Raw genomic sequence first — 19,331 nt, forward strand, 5'->3', positions numbered from 1 at the left:
TTCTTAGGCTTGTTATGTTTGTCCGCCTCTTTTGGCCTTAAGTTTCTGGGGGTTTCTATGTACCCGCCGGCTTTGTCTCCGAAAGGATTTCGATCTTTGTCGGCTTTGTATAACTCAATCGCATTCTATCAATGAAATCTTTTAGACGAAAAAAAAGAAAAAAGTATAGTTTAAATTCATTCATTTGCACAAAAAGAAAAAAGTATAGTTTAAATTCATATTAATACACAGACTAACGGACATGGAACTTGTAATAATACAAAACAGGTGGTGATGTCTTTATATTCATTCATACATTCACGTCTGCTTCTTGCAATCCAATGGCGTGAGCCGCGTGACAGCTAGTTGTATAAGTGGATATATTAGTTCACAGGTCACACGATAATACGGCTGGATCCAATTGTATATATGGTCGTGTTGGTATGTTTTGGATTATTTCTTGTAAGATCTTTGTTCGCTAAACGCCCAAACGTGTCCACGAAAAAGTTGGGTGCAAATTTGTAACTAAATTAGTTGAAGAATTAAATCAATCTAAAATTCTTGAGAGGTTTAAATGGTATTTGAACTCATTAAAGGTTAAGTAGGTTGTGAGCTCTCTTAACTTTACATAGACCGATTGCTGCCGCTGCTTACTCGAAACGCAAACGCTACCTCACCACTCTCATGTCCTAGTGATTATAGAAATATGAGAAAAGTAACGATACCACATTTGTGGCTGCGTCTCCATAGTGTTTCAATGTCCGCTATCTCCTCTTTTTTTTTTTTTTCCTCTTCCTGTCTCTGCAGATACAACACGTTGTCACTGCAAATGGAGCTTACTAAATTGATTTTGTGATTAACAGAAAAGAACGACTTACATTTACAGAGTATACAAACAACGCCGGTAATGGCAGAGTACTCATTACACTGACTCACAGAGCACCAAAGGAATCGAGAAAAACATCCACGAAATGGATGTTACTTGTGATGCGGAATTTGTTGTGGCTCATCTTTCCAGCCTTTGGATAGAAGATCGTAGTTGATAGACGCCAACTGAGAGAGGTTCTGCAAAACCAAAAAGAGATAAACTCAGAATGCTAAGCATTGTGGTCTTAATACTCACTCACCCACTCACAATGATACAAGCTCACTTAAAATCCCTAGGCACAACAAAGACACGCCAGTTTTCGAGTTGTCTGGAGGCAGAACCCACAAGTTCAAATAACTATCAATCAGTCCCTATAGTTCCTACATGTGGATCTGACATCTACCTACAGCCTAATACACATCCATGCTTCTAGATCTTCCAAGCTAACATAACTTCTGCTAAATTATATCTGTTGCCACAAACTTTACAAAGATTTCAATCCAAAAATGAATTTGAATATCAGAATATCAACAACTATATAAACCACCAACCAATTTTACACCTGGACAACATTTGATCTTAACAGGTCAGTCATGAGTTATTACCTTGAACGAGAAATTACTGAAAGAGTAATCTACAGGTACGCCAGACTCAAACTCTGCATGTCCTTCACATTCTTCAGCCTGCGTAGCAACATTGATCCCGTTCAAGGAAATTGCACATCCAACGAACATTAAAGATAAAGAGTTTTCTGGCTAATTCTAACCAGGTAACATGCAAAGAGTGGATTAACAGATGTTACCTCCCCTTCTTCATGATGATTGCTCGAGCAACCACTGCTGCCAGTCGAGCTACCAGCATCAATATAATCTTGAACCTCACCGCTCGGGAAAAATTGCTCATCTGATGTGTTCCACGAGTAGCGACTTCTGAAGTAACTTGTGTCAATTGCACTCTCTGAAGCCGGAACAAATGCAGCCTAAAGAATACTAGTGTCAAGCTTTAAGAAGGTACCAAGTAGCAAAGCTTATTTTTCCAAACGAATTAAGATAAATAAATGCACCTTTTGCCTTGCTAGTGTGTCCCAGTTGATGTCTTTAAAGAAGATGTGCTGCTTGACCTGAGCCATGAAATTAATGTCATTAACAGTTTACAACTTGTTGGAACTATTAATCACAGGAAAAGCCATCCATTTTTACCTCAGCTGCCCCTCTAGCTCCAAGTCTCTGATGTGGATCTTCTGTTAAAAATCTAGAAAAAGAAGACAACATGATGTAACAGACAATAACCTGTGTTTTTCTCTATGGAGTTAAGACTCGATATTGTATATGGAGAGTAACGTAGAATATCTCTTACCGGTCTATAATATCATGAGCTTCAGCACTCATTTCTTCTGGAACATGAGGCCATGGTATCTTACGGTTGAGAATATTGTCAAATATTTGCTAGAACAACCAAAGAAAATGCGCATCAAATGTTGGAAACTGAAAGGAGACGCACAGTGCTCTCTATAGCAACATATGTACTGATTTCAAATAAAAGTTTATAAAACTTGGGAAGCCAATACCAAAAAAAAAAAAAAAAAAAACATGACATTTGAAGACCAGCCCAAGTATGAATTATAGTTCCTCAGATTTTGAGAAAACATATGCTCCTCTATCAAAGCATAAACAAGAAACAAAGCAATGATTAGTCCTGACCTGAGGATGTTCCGCATTGAAGGGTGGAATTCCCACAATGAGTTCAAACAGAATGATGCCAACAGACCACCAATCCGCAGTTGCACCTGAATGATAATGCAAGTATAAATTATATTTTGTAGTCTTGGCATGTGATAAACGAAACGGAATTATCTGAAACTATTTCCCGACAAGCCTAGAGCAAGAAAATATTATGAAAGTCAGTGGTCCAGAGTACTTAGCATATAACCCTTCTACTTACACCAAATTCGTAGAGTATAAATGAATTTGTAGTAGCTTATTTTTCTACTCAAATTACCAATCCCAGCTGAGTACCAATAATTCTACTAAACAAACAATCTTGAATAAAAGACAAGCATCCACCAAGATTAGACATGGGTACGCACCATGTCCTGTCCCTAAAAGAATTTCTGGCGCTAAGTAATCAGGAGTACCCACAGCAGACCGTTTCTTGCGCCTTTCAAGTTGTTCCTCAGATGCCGCTAATCGTGAATCCTCCTCATCAAGCAGAGACGTCCCACTTACAGCAGGACCAGCCAGATCATCCGTGCTGTTGATGAGACCAACTTTAGAGAGCCCGAAATCTGTTAACTGCTCAGATAAAAGAAAGAAACCATAGGTCTTAAATTAAAAGTCTCTCATACGTGGAAAGGCTACATCTCATAAGCCTCAAATATCAAGACAGAATAATTCTTACAATGGAAAAATATACCTTTATATGACCATCATGCGCAATCAACAAATTATCCGGCTTCAAATCACGGTGAACAACACCCTCAGAATGCAAATATTCCAAAGCAAGGACCTGGTATAGATATTCATCATGAAATCACTTTATAGAGCTCTGTGGAATAAACTGTTAATGAAATAAACATGTGGAACTTACAACTTCAGCAATATATATACGGACAATATCTTCCTCTAAGCAACCTAAATTTCTCAACAACGAATACAGGTCCCCTCCATTCAGATACTCCATCACCAGATACAGGTTGTCACGACACGTGAAAGAATAGAAGAAACGAACCTGGTCAAAACAAAGTCATGTTAAAAAAGTAAAAATCTTCTGAGAATATGCTTAAAAGGCTAGACCTGCTCACCACAAAGGGATTGCGAACGTTGATCAATATATCACGTTCAGCAAGTATACTTTCAACAGCATTCTTACGAATCATATCTGCCTTTTTCAGAACCTGAGGAGCAAGGCCGACATTAAACACAATATTAGAGAAAACACTAACTAAAGATTTTGCATACCACGTTAGCCTAACTACAAAAAGAAGAATCTTTTGTAAGAAGAGAAACGAACCGAAAAGAGAACAAAAGCACTGTTTACCTTGATTGCAAATAGATCTCCTGTTGTCCTCTTCTTCGCTAGAAAAACTCGCCCAAAAGCTCCCCGGCTAATTGGTTTTATGATCTCAAAATCATCAATGGATGTGCGGTCTCGCGGATGTACCGGGCTGGTCCTCAAGCTCCGAACAACATCATCTTCTAGGGGAGCATCTTCCTCAATTACAGTGCTTAGTAGATCAACTTTTTCATCATCCATAAGCTCACACATATGCAAATATTTCTCCCTGCATAATCAGGAAAATTTTACTTAAAACACATTCTTATGTGATTAATTTATAATTCCACTTACAAAAGAATATTTCTGGAAAGCCATAAAACGTCTCACCGGATCAATTTTTCTATGCGAGTCCCAAAAGTTTCTACTGTAAGTGCATCAAACTTTCTGCGGTCTATAACTACCCTCAGATCTTCAAGACAAGAAAGTAAGAATGGAATGGACTGATCATCACCCGGAATGGCATCTGCTGCACATTTTGCAATGTCAGCAAGTTCACTCATCTGCGTTATCGGTTTTCAAGGGTTTCTTCATCAGAGGGTATTCAATAACAAGAGACAAGAAAACTTATGAACATGGAGCACACAACCATCACAAACCTGTGGAATATCATCTTGATCGTGGAATGTACCTTTGCCTCCTAATATATGTTCAATTGGATCAGGCCTAGGGGTCGGAATCGGGGATCTAGGAGTCATGCTACTGGCAGATGAAGTTGTCATACCTTGATCAGACTTGGGACCAAAACGGGTTCTACATGACATTAACGGTAAACCTCTCAGATCATCCATAAAAATTGAATTATCAGCCTCCGTGAAACAGTCAAGCATGTCTTCTGACCCTCTTCGCGACCAATCACTCAACCTTGGAGAGAGAACATCAGATTCTTCAGTCAAATGTGAATTGGATACTTTCATACCATCTGGGCTTTCTGCGGCTGCTAGGCTATCCTTATGTCTGAAGGTCTCTGCTATCTTGTCAAGTGTTCCAGCAACTGCCATCAACCGCTCATCAACACTCAGTCCTTTCTGGTCATATTTATCAGCCAATGTACAAACCCTAGAGTGATCTTCCACATGTGTTGTGGGAACTTCCTCCTCACAGATACGGCACATTATTGAACTTTCCTCTGAAATAAGGGGTTGTTCTCCCCAGTAACCCCAAGAAATATTGTGCCGATGCTTGGAGTGTTCATGAGAATCTTTTGCTGGAGGATAGTTGAGAATAGCAACAGCCGCATCATCGCTAGCTTGTCGATTCCCAACCATATTTGGAGGTTCAACTTTGATATCATTCTGCTCATCTGACGCTGGCGCTTCTTTCACAGTTTTCAGTGCTGGAGATGGAAGTTTTTTCCAGGAAGACATTCTATCAATGTTTGCAGGAGATTCAGATTCCTTAAGAGCATAATTTTCAGTTGGAGAGAGAGGGGGAACTGAGCGTAAAACCGCGTCTTCCTTCCAGTCCAAACCACTCTGCTCCTGACTATAAGCTTTCTTGGTAGATGGTACCTTTAAGACCTTTGCAGCACTGGAACTCCTTCCCGCTCCAGTAGGAGGTATTTTCTCTATAGAATGCAAGACTCTTGACTGCCGTAGTTGTACAACTTGTTCCTCCTCCCCCCAGCTTTCCTTATGAAACTGAAGTAATCTAGTACATCTGGTAAGGATAAAAAGCATCCGAGTATGAAGCTGCTTGAGGACGCCCGGAGGAAGCTCTTGACGTCTATCATCTAAGTCCTGAACAATGCCTTCACACTGAAGCCAGAAATCTCCAGGAGTAGTCATAGCACAACTTCGAGCCAAAATTAGTAAGTCTTCAAATGTTTCCTCCCACTCAGGATGGCTTTCTGCATTTTTCTCAAGAACTCCCACCAGGTCCGCTGCAAATACTGCAAGGTCAGAGTTTACTTCTTCCTTTGCTTTATCAAATTTTGCTCGAATCAGAACCAATATTTCCTGGAAAAGACAGATGATTAGATTCTGCATTCAAAAAAGATCACAAGGGGATAATAGAGATAGGGGACTTTAGAATACCTCCACATTGTTCGACCTACGAGGCTTCCATAATGGAAAGGGTCGTACCCCTTTTGAGTTCAACTCATGAGAAAAACTTTTGATGTCACCAGGAAACCTCTTTCGTGGAGCACTGGTCATACGAAGTAAGGCTTGATAACGTGGTGATTCTGACTCTTTGGGATTTTCCCATTCATATGAATTCTAGAAAGATTAAGTCAAGTCACCAAGGCCATATAAAAGCTAAAACTAATACATATATCACTAAACAATAAAAAGATATGTGATGGAGAATAATGGGTTACCTCTGGGGTGCAAAAGTCTGAATTTCTTAGAGGGCCAGAGCGACCAGATGACATCTCAGAGCGACCTGCAAAGTACCAACAGAGAAATTTGAACTGAAAATCTAACAGGTGGCACAAATGATCTGGATACATTACAGTATAAGATGCATTTACCCAGTGATTAAGTTCCACGTATTAACACACAGATGAAGATTATTAAAGCAAGCCTCTGATATCTTACAGGCTAACATACTCATAACAGGCAGAACAAGGAACAAGTTTATAGCAAATACCAGTACAGCAAGCTGCCAATGCGTATTTCTCTCATAATTTCCATTTAACATCTAAGCAACGAAAAGGATTGAGACAAAAACATTGGTTTCCCTAACCAACCATTTCAAGACGTTATTAGTATCTAAGGACATACCAGTTCCCGATGAGGATGCTACATTCTGCAATCGAGATCCTGATGCCGGCAAAGTAGGGCTGAGGCTCCGCGGTGGTCCAGCATCAGGAGACAAACTATCACGATCACTCTTATTGTCACTTGGTCGAGTGCGACCCATGTTCTCTTCTAACCCTAGCTTGCTACTCCCAGCTTCTTTCTTTCTATTGCCACTACCAGAGCCAGTAGTGGCTGAATCCGAGCCCAAGTCACCACCATCAGCACCCATCTTCGACAAATTGCTCGTAGCCGGATCATTCCTATAATTGAAAACCCTTTCCTGTGGCAACGGTCCGGATCTCGTCTTAATCCGGTTCAAACCCAGAGACGAAGCCATGATTGGAGACACAAACGCAGGTCCTTCCTTCACCTCCGGCGGCGGTGGTTTCTTCGCCTCAGAACTAGGAGACAAGTTCGATTTTCCGATAGAGTGAGCTTGAACTTCAGATGAAAGTTGTTTACCCTTAGATGAACCATCCTTCTTCTTCAAACCATCTTTAATCTGCGTCTGCTTGCAACCAACCCCAGGATTAGGGATCTGAGGTTCATCCTTGGAAGCGGATTTAGACTTCTTCTTATCTGATCGTATGGGAGAGTTGGAGCCAACAGATCTGGGACTATTAGAGCTATCGGGACTAGAAGATCCAGATTTCTTCGAAGAGAAGAAGAGCTTGTTCTTGAATACCATTTTTCAATTTTCGCTGATTCAAAACCTAATCGCTACAACACACTACACACCAAATCCAACCATAAATCCAGTTGTCAATTTCCACACTTGGACTTCACGAGAACAAATAGCTTTCTCTCTCACTCGCTGTGACTCTCTGGAAGATCTTCAGAGTTTTCGAGGATTTTGAGGAAGCGACGAGGAAGAGGAAGAAGATGAAGAAGGTAACTGTTGTTGTGGGAAGCCTAGCTAGATTCCGTGCTTACTAATTTAATTACTTGAAATGGAAAACAGTCAATTCTTGGTTAAGACTATATTTTGACTTTTTGATTACAATTTTTTAAACTAAAATTAATTTTATTCAATCATATTTCTTAACAAAACAAACTCATTCTCAAATAAATGGAAACAATTAGTTTAAGTGCTGCTGATCTATACCTACAAGATGTGTGCGCTCTGGCTTATGTGAATCCCAAAAGTTGCCTTTAACAGGTGCATGCATCCAACTTTATGCGGTCCATGGCAATTTACAAAAATCCTCATTGTCATTGGCTTCTGCCATACAAATTTATTATGACTATTAGATTTGGGCCATCCCTTATATCATTTTGGGCCCATATTAGTCGGGCTTTCATATATTTATTTAGAGCTGAGTTTTTTTCGCATTACAGTAGTGGACATGTCAAAGGAGAAGAGTCAGGCAAAACGATCTCGCAAGTCACAAAGATGGTTCAAGATGAGTTCGGTCTACTTCTTTTTTCAGATCCGCTAGTTCGAATCGAGGTAGTCTGGCAAAACACTCCCTTTCATTCTCGACATTTTGATATTGTTGTCTCATCTAATGCATCGGATTGGTTACATATGTTTTGTACATACTACATTCTGATAAGCCTAGAAACTTATCTTTTCTTTTATGCAAATTACATCTTCAAGAGGGAAAAAAATGCATCTTTTCATCGTTCTCTTCTTCATGATCGTATCATGTTTAGAGTCTATTAATAATCTAATAGCATTTTTTCAAGTTACGATTTATAAGATGTTTTTTTGAGGCTTTTTTGTTTTGCTTTTTTTTTATTTTATTTTGTTAATTCAACTTTTTGTGATTATTTTTATGTTTACAGTAATTTTTTTTAGCTAAATATTAATGAATTGTTCACGTTAAAAAAATTATAACATTTATATCTCAGTTAATAACATTACTACCTTTTTCACTTTTGAGCGTTTTATAATTATTTTATGAAAACTATATCAAATTCAGATTTTTTTTTTTTTTGCTATTCAATTTTCGTTCAGTTTGAATCCAAATTTTTGTGTGACAAAATAAATTACGATGTAAGGGCCTAATTAATGGTATGCATCATGAGTTTATTCTAGTATTCTACTACTTGCATGTGACTTAGATCAACATAGTGTTTTTTCTCATTACTCAAAGACTTCCATCGCTGTGAAATTGAATTGTCAGAACTCGGAAAAAATATATACAGTATATATTTTTAGCTCAATTCCATCATATGAAAACTCAAATAGATGGATGAAATAAAAAGTCTAAAACAAGATTAGCATCTCTATATAGATAATCGAAGGCAAAGGTAATCCTTATTTAATAAATCACAAGTCACTTCTCTAATAACTATACTCTTATCCTTTAACCACGTGTTTTAAGTCTTAAATTATGTACTTTCATTTTTTTCTTTTTTTACACTAATTTACTATTAAAATCAAAATTGACTTTTCCCCATCACCCCTCTCCCCCTCACCACCACCCACGATCTCTTGCTTCCCCTACAAAAAAAAAAAAAACTTCCACATTTTTTTTTTTTTTTAAATTATGTTTTCCTGCAACTTTTCTCGAAATAAAATTTTTAAAAAAATTTCAAAGATTTTGTTTCCTTCTAATTTACACAATAACTAGGTTTCTCATCCCGACTATAAAATTAGTTTTCTTTTACCTTGCAATATATCTTCAATAGAGAAACTAATTACCTTGTAATTGTTTATAATTTTGCAAAAGCACGACATGCATGTAGGACAAACGTGCACTCTTCAAAAGCCATTTATCAATGTAATTACGGTGGAATTTGTGCATGCAATCTCTTATCCTAACATATCCAAAACCTATGGTGACATCTTCGAGACAGATTGGACAAACTTCTTCTTCGTCTTTCCCTGTACTCTCCTTGTTCTTCTCCACCACAGCTCTCTCTAGCTTCTGTGAAATTCCAAGGCGTGGAGATCCATTTTGGCCCATGAATCTTCTCGGCTTTATACGGACATCAGCATAAGCTATTGCGGAGAAGTAAACGGTGAAACAGCCGTAAACAAGGGCCGAAATTAGGCAAACAAGTCGGCATACGATGTCAAGAGCCCACATACGAATGACTAATTGCTTCTGGATGTCCACAATAACTAGCATATAAGTTTATATATATATATATATATATATATATATTAAAAAAAAAGCTAGCATATAAGTAATAATATGTGAGAAATATAACATTAAGGAGGAAGAGCCTCCAACTAGCAAACTAAATATTGAAGGCTCTTCTCTGGATCTGGCTCGACGAGAACCAGGATGAGCCATCAAAGGATCCATTGAAGCACCAAACTAAAAATAGCCAAATATTGCAATTACTCAAGTCAATCAAAATCTAGTTAGATGCTGCTATATATCATGCATATACATATCTCCCTTGATTTTCTCTTTGCCAGTACTATTGATTCTGTTATCATATCCTTTTTGATATCGGAGTCTTTTGTTCTCATTCGATTTTGATACAAATATTTAAAAGTGTTGTTATAAACAGACGTTGCTGTTGAGTGTGGTTTAGAGTCGAGTTAGGTTTGGTTTTGGTTGGAGAAAAGTTTTCGTTGTTGAGCCAAACTCGTGGTTTAATCTCTTTTTTTTGTGCAAGACTCGTGATTAAATCTTTTGTTATTAGTTTTGTATGTCTATGCCATAAAAGAAATAAAATGTTGTCGTAGTCATAGTAATATTTTAGTTTTTTGATACTAAAACCAGAATTACATGATGTGAAAACAGAAAACAAGAAATAAATTTCGGATGGTTTATGTGGATCATAGCGTGAAAGATACGTTTATGGCATCTTTTGATAAAATCTTCGCTTTGTAGGTCCACTTTTGATCTGATCTATTATCTATATGGAATGTTGTGTATATTAATTAATTAACCGCAGTGTAGTATTTTCTTAATAATGTTATATTAATATCTAAATTATAGGCTGGAGAAAATGACGACGTGTGCTACTTATCTCCCAGACTAACGATGTTATTATTATCGTGGGAGACGATCGTCAAATTTTTTTTTTTTGCTGATAGGAAAAAAAGATCGTCAAGTTGTTGTGATTGACTGCTTTCCATTTTAAATAAACTTTTTTTGTATTTAATTTAAATAATCCTTTTTATAAAACAATTCAAAACTTTATTATTAAATTGTGAGATAATTAGATATGTTTTAAAACATTAGTATAGTATAGTTTTACTAAACTAATAAGAAAATAACGCACGAAATGGCGTAATTTCCTCCCCTCGACCACATGCATCTATAAATACACAAAAACGATGTCAACGAGTGATTTTAGTAATCTCTACATTAAAAAACATTTTCTTTTGGTACCAATAATTATCTTAATACAAGTATAGTTTAAGCAACATTCTTTATTAATTTATCGCAGAAAACATAAATTAACAATTCTTTATTAAAATTAGATTTTATATTAGAGTAATGACATAATCACATGGGGATTTAGATTAATAATGTTGAGTTGTGGATCTAAATTTCCGCAACAATTATTTGTTTGTATTTAAATCATTTTATGAAAGTTGGATTTGAAATTCTAATATTTACAATTACTGTAGTACCATCGGGTTAATCGAAGATTTAAAATACAGTACTAAAATACAAATTAGTAATATATTGTGCCAAAAAATGCAACGTGCAAATGTTTATCTTGGTCAAGAGATAGAACGTGCACGAAAGTAGTAACTAATTTTAGATCGAGCGGTGAGACAAAAAAAGGTTTAATACTCACGCGCTCCAGTTAGCGCGTCAGCCGACAAAAGAAAGTGGTTGTCATTGAATAAATAATAAATTAAAATTAATTAAAACTGCCGCTTCGCATCTCGTGAATCATTCACGTTAAAATAGCGCACGTGCCTCGACACGTGTCTCACCAAGAAAAGAAACGCCACAGACTGCACGACGATGCACGTGCCTTCTTGACTGCCTATATCCGGTGACGTAACCGGGACAACCTGTAGCTGGTTTTTGCGCCAATAGGATATGAGAAAAAAGAATCTTTTTTGTTGTTTAATTATTACAAAACTGAAGTAAAATTAATGGCACTATTCACATGTGGCATGCGATTTGTTAATAAAACTAGAAATTTCGGTGAATTAACTTCATTCCACGTTTTTTCATTTTCTCCTCAAAAGTCTCTGTTTATTTCCCTTTTTCCGGCGAAGCTATATTAGCTTGATTTCGGCGTTTAACACGCGTTTAATCGACGAGAGATTTGAGATCGAATTATATTGTAACGTTGTGTGGTTTTTCTCTTCGGTTTAATATAGATGGAGAGAGATTTTCTCGGGTTGGGTTCGAAAAATTCTCCGATCACGGTCAAGGAGGAAACCAGCGAAAGCTCTAGAGATTCAGGTTATTTATTCCTCTTCAATTTTCTAAATCCGGTTGTTTTTAAATCTCTCTGCTTTGGCTAATAGGCGAATTCCATAATCAAATCGTCGATTTGTTTGATTGATTAAGAGTTAATTAGTAGTAGTAATTTTATGACTTTCTCGGGAATTGGAATTGTCAGATCGTCTCTTGGAGCAGAACATTGTCCTTTGCTTTTCTCGGGAGATGTAGAATTTGGATTTTGAGAAACTAGTATTAGTGTTCTTTTAGAAATCCCTGTGTTAAACATGTGTTAGGTCGCAAAAATTAACGAGAACTAATCTCAAGCTTATGTTGTTACATAATCAAACTTGGTAAAATTTATTTACCAGAGTAAAATTTTTGCTTGGACTTTGAAGAGTCTTATTATTGAGAAATACTTTATTGGTTTATTTATAAAAAAACGAATACGTAAAATGTTGGAAAAGAGGGGATGAATAGAGACTGGTACAAAAAATGATAAAATAGAGACGGTTGGTAGTGGGTAGAAAGATTAAATATACTTAAAAAAAGTGTGAGTTGGATTAGTTTATAAGATGATTAAATATTGATTAAGCGAAACTGGTGTAGGATATTAGAATATTGTTCAAGGTACATTGTGGAAAGAATAGTTTTCTCACCACGAGGAATAGAATTATTTCCACTTTGTTTTCTTATAAGCCAAAACGTGCCACACCATAAAAGTAGTGCATCGACATGTGGTGCGGTGGGGTTAAAGTTTGAATCTCTCTTTAATTTAAAACTAAAAAACATATTTAAATTATTGTAGTTTCGTACAATGACTTTGAATAAATATTTTAGAATTATACACGGTTTTCCAAAGTGGTTTTGCCTCGTTGAATTTGTCAACAGTATCAGATTCTACATTGCTGGTTAATCTTTTCTTCTTGGGTTCGGTGTTGAATTAATCTGTTGTTTATGTAACAAGATCTCGAGACATTTATGGTTAAGAGTTACCACTCCATGTTTGACTTTTATACTGATAAGTTCGATTGTTTCCTTTTCTCTTTTGTAGCTCCCAGTAGAGGAATGAATTGGTCGTTCTCAAACAAAGTATCTGCTGCTTCTTCTCAGTTTCTATCTTTCAGGCCATCTCAAGAAGATAGACATAGAAAGTCTGGAAATTATCATCTGCCTCACTCTGGTTCCTTCATGCCATCATCAGTAGCTGATGTATATGATTCAAACCGCAAAGCTCCTTACAGTACTGTACAGGTACTTGTCATCAAAACATATGTTAACCAAGACCCATGTGTTTGTTTTTCCTTTGCAAGATACCTTTAAAACTGAGCTCTATTTTATGACCATATAGCAATTGGTTTTGGTCTAGTTTGGCACAAGTTTCTGTTGTGATCCCACGATAGATCAACAATGGTGTTACTATGTTGGTAGTTTATGGCAATTAGTTTGTGTATCATTTCAAAGCTTCTCATTTTTGATAAGTTAATTAGTACATACAATTGCCTCACTCGTACGTAATGGCTTGTTACTCTCAGGGAGTGAGGATGTTCCCTAATTCCAATCAACACGAAGACACTAACGCAGTTTCCATGTCCATGCCGGGTTTCCAGTCTCATCATTATGCACCAGGAGGAAGAAGCTTCATCAACAATAACAATAACTCACAACCTTTGGTAGGAGTTCCTATCATGGCACCTCCAATTTCAATCCTTCCTCCCCCAGGTTCCATTGTAGGGACTACTGATATTAGGTACCCACTAGTCGTCATATCATATCTTGTGGTTACAGAAACTCTTTCTACATTTTCATTGTTGACTAAAGAGTTATTTTTTTGTCAGATCTTCTTCCAAGCCAATAGGGTCACCTGCACAGTTGACCATCTTTTATGCCGGTTCAGTTTGTGTTTACGATGACATATCTCCTGATAAGGTAACTCAATTTTCTTCCATATATGCACCTCTTTTACTTGTAAGGTATGGTACTCATTTGCTTAAATTCTTTCATTGGCTCCATTTCAGGCAAAAGCGATAATGTTGCTAGCTGGGAACGGTTCCTCTATGCCTCGAGCCTTTTCACCGCCTCAAACTCATCAACAAGTGGTCCATCATGCTCGTGCCTCTGTGGATTCTTCAGCTATGCCTCCTAGCTTCATGCCTACAATATCTTATCTTAGCCCTGAAGCTGGAAGTAGCACAAACGGACTCAGAGCAACAAGAGGCTTGACATCAACCCCAGTAGCAGTTCCTTGTTCTACCAATGTAATAGCTCCAACAGGTAAAAAACAAAGTCATAGACCTGATACTAAATTCACCATCTAGCTTACTAATATTTTCATGGTTGTAACTTCAATCTCTGTTTCTTATGCAGTGGCTTTACCTCTGGCTCGCAAAGCATCTCTGGCTAGGTTTTTAGAGAAACGCAAAGAAAGGTACACAATACTTCTTCACAGAATACACCAGTCAATAGTTTCTTGAGCTAACTCTCTTTCTCGCTGTGTGTTTTGCAGGGTCACGAGCGTATCGCCATATTGCTTAGACAAGAAGTCATCGACAGATTGTCGCAGATCAATATCAGAATGCATTAGTTCTTCTCTCAGCTCTGCAACCTAATTTCATCTAAAGTAAGAAGGCTGCTTTAGACCACTCCACATCCATATTTGCATTTCAACGGCGGTCTTTTCAATTTCTCAGTTAATTTTTTTTTCTCTCGCTACACCGAGTTTCTTCTTAGCTTATATATACGATAGTGTATACTTTGTTTACGAGATTTTGGTCGAATGGACCTTATGAGAGCGAATCAGATATGTACTTTTGAAGATTAGTAGAAAGAAACTGTTTGTTTCTTTACTCTTTTCTTTTGTATACATCACTCAAGCTCGCATATGTATAATTCAAAAAATGGAATTGGTTCGCTTCTATTTCTCTAATCAGTTTCTATTCAAAATATGGAGACTTTTTTTTTTTTGTAGAATTTGCTAATATGTACTATGGTTAACTATAAGCTTGATACATTGCCAATTACCAACCAGCATTCACAAAAGAAGTCACATGAGACATCTTTTAGAATTAGCTAATTTTGGCATTCACAAAAGAAGTCACATGAGACATCTTTTAGAATTAGCTAATTCGTTTTGGTTAAGTATAAGCTTTAATGCCTGATAGGCTGATACATTGCCAAATTATCTATTGGTTTTAACTCTTTCTCAGCCAGGCTTGGGCAGAATAGCAGAGCAAGTACAAGTATTAGTAGCATAGCAAAAATGCGTTCTAAGTTTAACATTTAACCAAAGTGAAAATGTGGTACACTAGCATATCGGTATTCAACCAACCGGATATGAATTCAGTCGTGGTTAAGTTAACGCGAATACAAAACCGGTTCGACCGGTACACAACCACAAAGACTAATGAAGGAACACAGCAGTCTAATCAACCGATACGACCAGACATAGCTGATTTTCACCGTACGATCACAAGGAGCTGAAGGATTCTCTGATTTCAAAGCTTCTCAGAGAGAAGAACAAAGGCAGACTTCGATGGTGGATGCGAATCAGGTAGCTGAGCTTAGAAGATTCATCGAGCAGTTGAAATCGAATCCGTCGATTCTCCACGACCCTTGTCTGATTTTCTTCAAAGAATATCTCCGAAGGTGATTCATTCTTCTCTGACTTCGTTTTCTTTCGTCAGTTGACTTTTTCAATGGAACTGTGAGTTTCTTTCTAATCGATGTTCGTTCCCGTCTTCTTGTACAGTTTAGGGGCTCAAGTTCCGAAGATTGAGCAAACTGTAAGTTGTTCATAAAATTCTCCGATGTTTGGGTTTCAAATTTCTTCAGGGACTTGGTGTTTGGGTTTGGAGCTTTGGTTGAATTATTAGGTTACTCTTGTTTGTGCTACTTGAGTTTGAAATTGATTTACCAAAAACCTTTTCTAGGCTGAACACTATCTAAATGTTGATCGATGCTTCTTTTATCACACTAGAATGATGAACTTCATTGCAGGAAAGAGATTATGAAGAAAGGGCAGAGACAAAACCCAGTTTCTCTCCTAAACATGCTGATGATGATGATGATATTATGGAGTCTGATGTTGAACTGGACAATGCTGATGTAGTTGAACCTGACAATGAGCCTCCTCAGCCGGTAGGTGTTGAAATTATCATCTTTGGATATTATCTGGTGGTTGTGTGTCTATGCAAAGTTTTCTCTGATTCTTTGATTTTACTTTCTTGTCTTAGATGGGAGATCCTACTGCTGAAGTGACTGATGAAAATAGGGATGAAGCTCAGTTAGAGAAGAGCAAAGCTATGGAGGAAATCTCTGATGGTACATAACCACCATTGAAATTGGATTTGATTTATTTACTTCATTATGATTTCCCTAACGTCTCTTTAATGCTTGATTGGTATACAGGGAAGTTTGACGAAGCTATAGAGCATCTAACAAAAGCCGTCATGCTAAACCCTACTTCAGCAATCCTCTACGCCACTAGAGGTAACTGTCTCTTACTCGGTTCTCTCTCCCTTTTCGGCTGAATGTGGGTTCAATATTTGTGATTGTTATCCTACAGCTACTGTGTTTCTAAAAGTTAAGAAGCCAAATGCTGCAATTCGCGATGCCAACGTGGCGCTACAGGTGATCGTTTCTCTTGAATCACATAAACTTGTTTTGTTTGTGCAAAAAATGGATTGGTAAAACAAGTTTATGTCTCAATAGTTTTATGGCTTGAGACAGTAGTTCAATATCTAAATGGTTTTCTTCCATAGACAAGCTAAACTAGTTTATATTTGGGTTTAGTTCAACCCTGATTCAGCTAAGGGGTACAAGTCACGAGGTATGGCTAGGGCCATGTTAGGCCAATGGGAAGATGCTGCAGCTGATCTACATGTAGCATCAAAATTAGATTACGATGAGGAGATAGGGACGATGCTTAAGAAGGTAATTGCGGAAACCTCTTCATATCACTGTATGCTCCTTGAGTTTTACAGTACCGAATATATGCTGAAAATGTGTACTTCACAGGTTGAACCCAATGCAAAGAGAATCGAAGAACACCGCAGGAAATATCAACGCCTGAGGAAAGAAAAGGAGCTCCAAAGGGCTGAACGTGAGAGACGACAACAGCAAGAAGCCCAGGTCAGACCGATCCATACCCATGATTAAAAAAATATTATGCCATTCTGTAGCTCTCTTTGTATAATTTTACATTCTTAGCAGAAAACACATAGGCCTGATTATTTTCTCCCTGTTAGAGTTAAAATATAACGTCTTGACATTATCAATTTCATATCATATCACACATCTCACGCTCATTCTCCTTGCTCTTGGATCCTATCAATGCAGGAGCGAGAAGCTCAGGCTGCACTCAATGACGGTAAACATTTTATCCTCTTCTTTCAACGGTTCTATACTTCCTGATATTACTGCAAAGAACTACATGTGTGATGTGTCGGAACATTTATCTTTGAGTCTTGTCCCAATGAAGTGTCTGCGCTCAATAAGAATCAAAGCTCAATAAGCTCTTATTGACACTAAATCCACTTGATAAGGCCGCTAACCAGCTTGCTTATCCCGACTACAGTTTCATGTGCATCACTTACCTGGGAAATTCTGCAAATCCAGACCAGAACCATATAACCTCCCAACAAAAAAACATTTAGGGGATAGTTTAGTGGAAACTTCTGGTGTATTGACTTTAGGATATAGCCTCAGTAGCGTTCTGTTTCTTTAGGATACCGCTAGTTCCTCAGGATTATATATGTTGATCACAAATATGCGACTCCAGGGTGAGAAAAAAGCAGCTTGCATGTATCTTAGATCCCAGTTACTCTCACAAAGCTTCATTTATAGCTTTTATAAAACCTAAAATGAAATTTTCATGTCAAAAAGGAAATGACCATCTTTTCTCCCTGATGATACAGGACAAGTGATTAGCATCCACTCAACAAGCGAGCTAGAAGCTAAGACAAAGGCCGCAAAGAAGGCATCGCGTCTGCTCATCCTTTACTTCACAGCCACATGGTGTGGACCGTGCCGTTATATGTCTCCTCTGTACTCAAACCTGGCCACACAGCACCCAAGAGTCGTTTTCCTGAAAGTTGACATAGACGAGGCCAACGACGTGGCTGCTTCTTGGAACATTAGCAGCGTCCCGACCTTTTGCTTCATCAGAGATGGCAAAGAGGTGGACAAAGTTGTCGGAGCTGATAAAGGTTCGCTTGAGCAGAAGATTGCACAGCACTCTTCTTCTAAGTAATGGTTTCTCTCTTCAGTCTATTACCCTCCTCTGGCTTGTTCTATATCTTTGCAATACAATTGTTGTCCCATAATCTAAAATTGTAGCATAACTTTTAAAGTACTTGTAATTGTTTACATGACAGAACAGATCAGTCGAATAAAAATATAAGAGGTAAAGAAGAATTAATAGAGCAGAAATACCCTTTTCTTTAACAGGATGAACAAAGTAAAATTATAAGAAGAAAATAGTACAAAAATCTCATTCTACAATACCCTTAATCAGAGGCCGAGACTTCCATAAAACAACTAAAACATGTGTTCTAGGCCACATTATATATAAACTTATTAGTAAATATATTAACTATACAAGACACATAAATTTTTTAGTAATTTGATTTAGATTATTACTTTTTTGATGATTTCTTATTGCAATAACAAGTAGTAGTATCATAGTTGGGCGATTTAGACGAATGGGCATTTTATTTATAAATTATTAAACAATTTGCTTTGTGCAATAACCAATTTACGTCTTCTTCGGTGAAAGCGCAAGTGGAAAGAGACTTGTGTGAGATCAAATGGAGGAGTAGAAGAGTGAAGATATGGAACAAGTTTAGTGTTACTAACACTTAGACCAACTTTATTGGTTATCCTTCAGTAAGTGTCTCAAACATAAATTAATATTAATGTTTAAAGACATCCTACTTTTTTGGATCTAAAATGTCTTTACAGAGACACAAATTCTACTGTTCAAAAACATCTTCTTCTTTTTTTCTTCTTATATTTTATTATTTTTATATTTTAAAAACACCCTATTTTTTGACCAATGGAGGTGCTCTTAGTTTAGTTTTGAGTTTTGACCCCATCATTAGTTTTTTCTGTCTTTCTTACTTTAATAATTTTTAGAAATGCTTTTTCAATTTTGTGATTTTGTTAAAAATATTTATATATTTGTCTGCATTCACATAGTTTGAATTTTGAAAATCGGCCTTGAATTTTTTAAATAATGAACGGTGTTATATAAATAAAATAGTATAAAATAAATGAGTTGTAGCGGCGGTGATGGTAGTAATGATGGGTGGTGGTAGTCACGGTGGCGATGGTAATAGTGACGGTGGCGGTGATGACAACGATGGAGGTAAC

At 37.2% G+C, this 19,331-nt stretch overlaps 3 protein-coding genes across 6 annotated transcripts; 2 read left to right on the top strand and 1 right to left on the bottom strand.

Annotated features, from left to right (window-relative positions):
• Positions 1-501: 501 nt before the first annotated feature.
• On the bottom strand, positions 502-7,614 carry LOC9319158 (probable serine/threonine protein kinase IREH1). Of its 2 annotated transcripts, XR_002333557.1 has the most exons (18): positions 6,625-7,614; positions 6,219-6,283; positions 5,935-6,117; positions 4,498-5,856; positions 4,229-4,401; positions 3,884-4,127; positions 3,648-3,740; positions 3,434-3,574; positions 3,260-3,352; positions 2,934-3,138; positions 2,548-2,633; positions 2,204-2,292; positions 2,047-2,098; positions 1,911-1,967; positions 1,650-1,826; positions 1,453-1,530; positions 858-1,044; positions 502-780 (listed from the first exon to the last, which is right to left on the bottom strand). XR_002333557.1 is itself a non-coding variant. In XM_021033425.1 (17 exons), the coding sequence occupies exons 1-17, from the start codon at positions 7,328-7,330 to the stop codon at positions 958-960; spliced, it is 3,888 nt and encodes a 1,295-aa protein (XP_020889084.1). In that variant the 5' UTR covers positions 7,331-7,614; the 3' UTR covers positions 836-957. The 2 variants fall into 2 exon arrangements, 1 of the variants encoding a protein (XP_020889084.1); XM_021033425.1 differs by lacking the exon at positions 502-780 and having other exon boundaries at positions 836-1,044.
• A 4,079-nt stretch (positions 7,615-11,693) lies between these two features.
• On the top strand, positions 11,694-14,886 carry LOC9321299 (protein TIFY 6B). 3 transcript variants are annotated; one of them, XM_021033531.1, is made up of 7 exons: positions 11,694-11,981; positions 13,015-13,214; positions 13,496-13,710; positions 13,799-13,889; positions 13,979-14,234; positions 14,328-14,388; positions 14,467-14,886. In XM_021033531.1, the coding sequence occupies exons 1-7, from the start codon at positions 11,897-11,899 to the stop codon at positions 14,567-14,569; spliced, it is 1,011 nt and encodes a 336-aa protein (XP_020889190.1). In that variant the 5' UTR covers positions 11,694-11,896; the 3' UTR covers positions 14,570-14,886. The 3 variants fall into 3 exon arrangements, with proteins under 3 accessions (XP_020889190.1, XP_020889191.1, XP_020889189.1); XM_021033532.1 differs by lacking the exon at positions 11,694-11,981 and adding an exon at positions 12,160-12,212; XM_021033530.1 differs by lacking the exon at positions 11,694-11,981 and adding an exon at positions 12,771-12,871.
• Positions 14,887-15,375: 489 nt separating this feature from the next.
• On the top strand, positions 15,376-18,389 carry LOC9319159 (TPR repeat-containing thioredoxin TDX). Its single transcript, XM_021033512.1, has 10 exons — positions 15,376-15,605; positions 15,709-15,742; positions 15,957-16,097; positions 16,193-16,280; positions 16,368-16,448; positions 16,525-16,589; positions 16,752-16,892; positions 16,977-17,090; positions 17,298-17,328; positions 17,876-18,389. Exons 1-10 carry the CDS (start codon positions 15,493-15,495, stop codon positions 18,208-18,210), a joined length of 1,143 nt encoding a protein of 380 aa, XP_020889171.1. The 5' UTR covers positions 15,376-15,492; the 3' UTR covers positions 18,211-18,389.
• The last annotated feature ends 942 nt before the right edge of the window (positions 18,390-19,331 follow it).

This window comes from Arabidopsis lyrata (assembly GCF_000004255.2).
Source record: "Arabidopsis lyrata subsp. lyrata unplaced genomic scaffold ARALYscaffold_3, whole genome shotgun sequence".
Lineage (NCBI taxonomy): Eukaryota > Viridiplantae > Streptophyta > Magnoliopsida > Brassicales > Brassicaceae > Arabidopsis > Arabidopsis lyrata.

Excerpts from the sequence above, each read along its gene's own strand:
- LOC9319158 (XM_021033425.1), bottom strand. The coding sequence starts at position 7,330 with ATGGTATTCAAGAACAAGCTCTTCTTCTCTTCGAAGAAATCTGGATCT. Across the intron at positions 6,118-6,218 it reads CAGACTTTTGCACCCCAGAG|AATTCATATGAATGGGAAAA; the intron begins GTAACCCATTAT and ends TAATCTTTCTAG. Across the intron at positions 2,099-2,203 it reads GCTCATGATATTATAGACCG|ATTTTTAACAGAAGATCCAC; the intron begins GTAAGAGATATT and ends TTCTTTTTCTAG.
- LOC9321299 (XM_021033530.1), top strand. The coding sequence starts at position 12,778 with ATGACTTTGAATAAATATTTTAGAATTATACACGGTTTTCCAAAGTGG. Across the intron at positions 12,872-13,014 it reads TATCAGATTCTACATTGCTG|CTCCCAGTAGAGGAATGAAT; the intron begins GTTAATCTTTTC and ends TCTCTTTTGTAG. Across the intron at positions 13,215-13,495 it reads CTCCTTACAGTACTGTACAG|GGAGTGAGGATGTTCCCTAA; the intron begins GTACTTGTCATC and ends TGTTACTCTCAG.
- LOC9319159 (XM_021033512.1), top strand. The coding sequence starts at position 15,493 with ATGGTGGATGCGAATCAGGTAGCTGAGCTTAGAAGATTCATCGAGCAG. Across the intron at positions 17,091-17,297 it reads GACAACAGCAAGAAGCCCAG|GAGCGAGAAGCTCAGGCTGC; the intron begins GTCAGACCGATC and ends CTATCAATGCAG. Across the intron at positions 17,329-17,875 it reads TCAGGCTGCACTCAATGACG|GACAAGTGATTAGCATCCAC; the intron begins GTAAACATTTTA and ends CTGATGATACAG.